The following is a 3,709-nucleotide window of genomic DNA, read 5'->3' on the forward strand; positions in this document are numbered from 1 at the left end:
CTTCACCCTTTTTTTTTTTTTTTTTTTTTTTTTTTGGTATCAGGGATTGAACTCGGGTCCTTGCTCTTGCAAGGCAGAACACTGAACCACTGAGCTAAATCCCCAGCCCTTCACACATTTATTCTTAATAGAATTCCCAGGGTTTTTTGTTTTTTTTCCTGACTCCTGCTTAGCATCCTCTTCACATAAGTTCTGAGCATTTCTGGTGACGACGGCTTCTCTCATGTAGGGCAGACCCTCTCTCTCTCTCCCCCTGAGTAAGCTCTGACTGGCTGCTCACAGCTCTCTGTTCATGCAGTTTGGTGTTCTCTGACACTGATGGGCTCTTGGACCCGAGAAAGGAGCCTTGTAATGTGCAGTTTCAATGTGATTTTTACTACCTCAAGATATTCATTCCAGAGCTACTCTTTTTTTTTGGGGGGGTGAGACAGGGTCTCACTATGTAGTTGAAACTGACCTGGCACTCACTATGTAGCTCAGGCTGGTGTCGAACTCACATCAATCCTCCTGCCTCAGCCTCCTGAGTGCTGGGATTACAGGCATGCACCACCACACAGGCTTTTCAGAGCTGCACTTTTAAATCCGATTGCTTCCCCAACCCCAACCCCACCAACACCAATCACAACCAAGGACCTGGTTTTGTTTCTTTTTTACCTAATATTTTAAGTTTTTTCTAAAATAATGAGAATTTATCTTAAATGAATTAGCAACAGTTCATCTTCTGAATCAGTTTTGATTAGGAGGGATTGTGTGAGCCAATCATTTATTTTGGACAGTATTAACATGCTGAATTCTGAGTTCTGAGGATGCACAGCTTGAAAAAATAGGATCATACTTTCTTAGCATCAGTGGAAGATAAACATTATTTGCTAGAAAAAGAGTCAATTGATTGGATCTCAGAATATTCCCACTGATAATTCAACTGAGAGAATATAAAAATTAATTCTTTAGCTATTAATATTTTGTTATATCAGATGTATGAGGTGGTATTACATTTATTGCTGAGTGCTAACGAAGATGGTAATAGATGTTTATCTATGAACTGCGGTGAAAATAAATATTTGATTTCAGTTTTCCATAAATCTAACACTTAATATTTATCATCTGTTTTACAAATACTTTAGAAATGAAGTCATCGACAAAGTATCTTTGATCTATGTTGAGTAGAATTAATTAGATACACCATGTTATGTGTAGTAGAAATGTGATTTATTTGTGAATTTATATAAATTTCATTTTCCTCAATATTTTTTTCCAAATTACTTTAGGATATTATTTAATATTTAATACAAAAAAATACTCTCACACTGTCCTGAAGTTTTGTCATTTAATAGATTATGTTATTTGACATGAGCTTGCTTTATGAGTTTGCATCAGAGAATAAGGCATTTTCTAGTTTTCCCATTAATTATGTCTAGGTTGTAGCAACTAGGTTCATCCTAAATTTGTTGCTTAAAAATGGAAAGAAAATATTGAATCAAAAAGGAAATATTTAATTAATGCTGCACTGTCATTCTCTTCTTACAGAAAGTTGGTTGTGATGGTTTCCTAGGGTCTCTTGCAAGGGAAGATCACTGTGGGGTATGCAATGGTAATGGAAAATCATGCAAAATCATCAAAGGGGATTTTAATCACACCAGAGGAGCAGGTAATAGCTTCTTATTTTTCATAACTAATAGCTACTGTGGTCTTTGCGGATAGAAATTGCATTGACCTTGACTTAGAAGTCACAGCTATGATTCTGCTGAAGATCTTTGCAATGGGTATTGAATGGTTTTTTGGTGCTGACATGCGATAATTTTAATTCAAGCCAGAAATTTGAACAAACTCATTTCCTGATAATGAAATATGAAGTCATTTGTTGTGCATTTAATAAGTAAGAGCAGCAAGGGAATAATCCAATTTGCACTGGCTAATATTATCAGGTTTCTAATTACCTTCTTCTTCAAGGCAAAGCATGTCTAACAGAAAATAATGATTTGTAAAAGCCTGGAGCAACCACTGAGAATATCAGTCTTTAGACTGTCAGCTTTCCATTTTCACTTCTTAAAATTTCTAAAGGTTTTTACTGAATTTCAAGGGAATACACTTTTGGAAATAGAAGCCCTATCATATTATAAGATACTGAAAAATATAGAGGGGGGGTTCAGATGATGTGGGGAAATTTTCCAAATATATCACAGCAGAGATTTGATTCTCTCTGTTTGTTTCCTGATCTATAAATACTGACATTCGGAAACATGAGAATGAAATTACTATGAATGCTCTATCTATGTGAATATAAAGAGATTCACAAATCACAGAGTCGACACTGAAATACAGTGGTTCACAGAGATGCTTTATATGACGAAAATGCTTCGTGCTCAAGTTTTCAACTGTACTGGAAAGAAGAAATGTTTCCTTTGTTTCTCTAGTTTCTTAACTGAATACATATCTGTTGACCCATCACTTATGACTCATTATTACTATCATTAGTGTGCTTATATTACACACAACATTTTTCCAATTTTAATTCTGTTCTTGTTTAAAAGAACATCAGAAATCTAACAGGTACTAGTTATATTTCATAGAACAAGGCATTTATGTGTGAATAATAAAGACTGAGTTCATTCTAGATAAGTTCTTTAAAGAAATTCAACATAGCCTGAAGATTGAAGGTAACATTTTTGTTAGACCCAAGGGAAATAAAAGACAAGCAATCCTGAAAAGCTTGGCATCTAAAATTAACTAAGGCCCAGGGTAAATTGGAGATAAAAATCTCAATCGCTGAGGCTCTGTAAAAGGTGATAAGTCCTACATGTCAAAATCTGCCAGCGTGCATTAAATAAGGAGCACTTAGCTGAAACACTCTCAGACGTTCAACTGAGAAGTTTCATTTTAACAGGCTATTCCTTCTGACTGTGATGAGAGAAGCCTTTACAGTGCAGAACCCAAATAAAATCTGAAAGACCAAAGAAATTCTTCCATTGTTAAAGTGCATGGAAATACTTCACTAACAGATACTGAGGTATCTTAAACACTGCCTTCTTTATTTAATTGTAATAACAATTACATAAAGCACAGAAATAACATTAAAAATTCAGTGATTTTTAAAATTCTGGATGCAGTTTTGTTGCTGTTTTCCCCTCAGTCATTTACTCCAACCCCCTTTGAGTTTATTCCCTATTAATTTCCTGTTTTGTTTGTTCACTAGAGATAAATTATATTAGCAGCATTTGTCATTTAGAAAATATCAGAGGTATCTAAGATATTAAGAATGTCAAAACTGATAAAGTGGCTTTCTTACTTACAACTCTGTAAATTTCATGTTGCTCATTGTGAAGAAAGCAGAATTTGTAACTTGGACTGGAAGGTCCTACTCTGCGTTGTCCCTTAGTGTCTTTCCAAACCCCACCTCACACCGGCTTCCCTTTTCACCAGATCTCAACCACCAGCTTTCTGACAGCTGCTCAGATTCTCTCTCTTGTCCCAGCACCTCCTATTTATAGATGTGCTGCCTTCTTCCTCTTAGTTTCGCTGGGCAAATTCCTAGACAGAATGTAGTACTAATGTTATTTCTGTAGTGAATTTATTCCCAAACAAGCTCTGACTCCTATAACTTGTGATTGCTTCTGCTTATACTCATAAAGTGTAGCTCTGATCACATTTGTAATTTTATGTTTAATCGTATGGTATTGCTTACTAGATTTTTTTTTTTTTTTTTTTTTTT

At 35.1% G+C, this 3,709-nt stretch overlaps 1 protein-coding gene across 1 annotated transcript in view; it reads left to right on the forward strand.

Moving 5' to 3' along the window:
• Positions 1–3,709, forward strand: part of Adamts19 (ADAM metallopeptidase with thrombospondin type 1 motif 19) — a gene marked incomplete at its 5' end in the record, with an annotated part of 210,106 nt that overhangs the window by 148,890 nt on the left and 57,507 nt on the right. The window contains one exon of the mRNA XM_010627281.2: positions 1,528–1,648. Within this exon, the coding sequence (XP_010625583.1) occupies positions 1,528–1,648 (121 nt within the window). The remainder of the gene's footprint in view (positions 1–1,527; positions 1,649–3,709) is intronic.

This window comes from Fukomys damarensis, unplaced genomic scaffold (assembly GCF_012274545.1).
Source record: "Fukomys damarensis isolate Sample0158 unplaced genomic scaffold, DMR_v1.0_HiC HiC_scaffold_3, whole genome shotgun sequence".
Taxonomy (NCBI): Eukaryota; Metazoa; Chordata; class Mammalia; order Rodentia; family Bathyergidae; genus Fukomys; species Fukomys damarensis.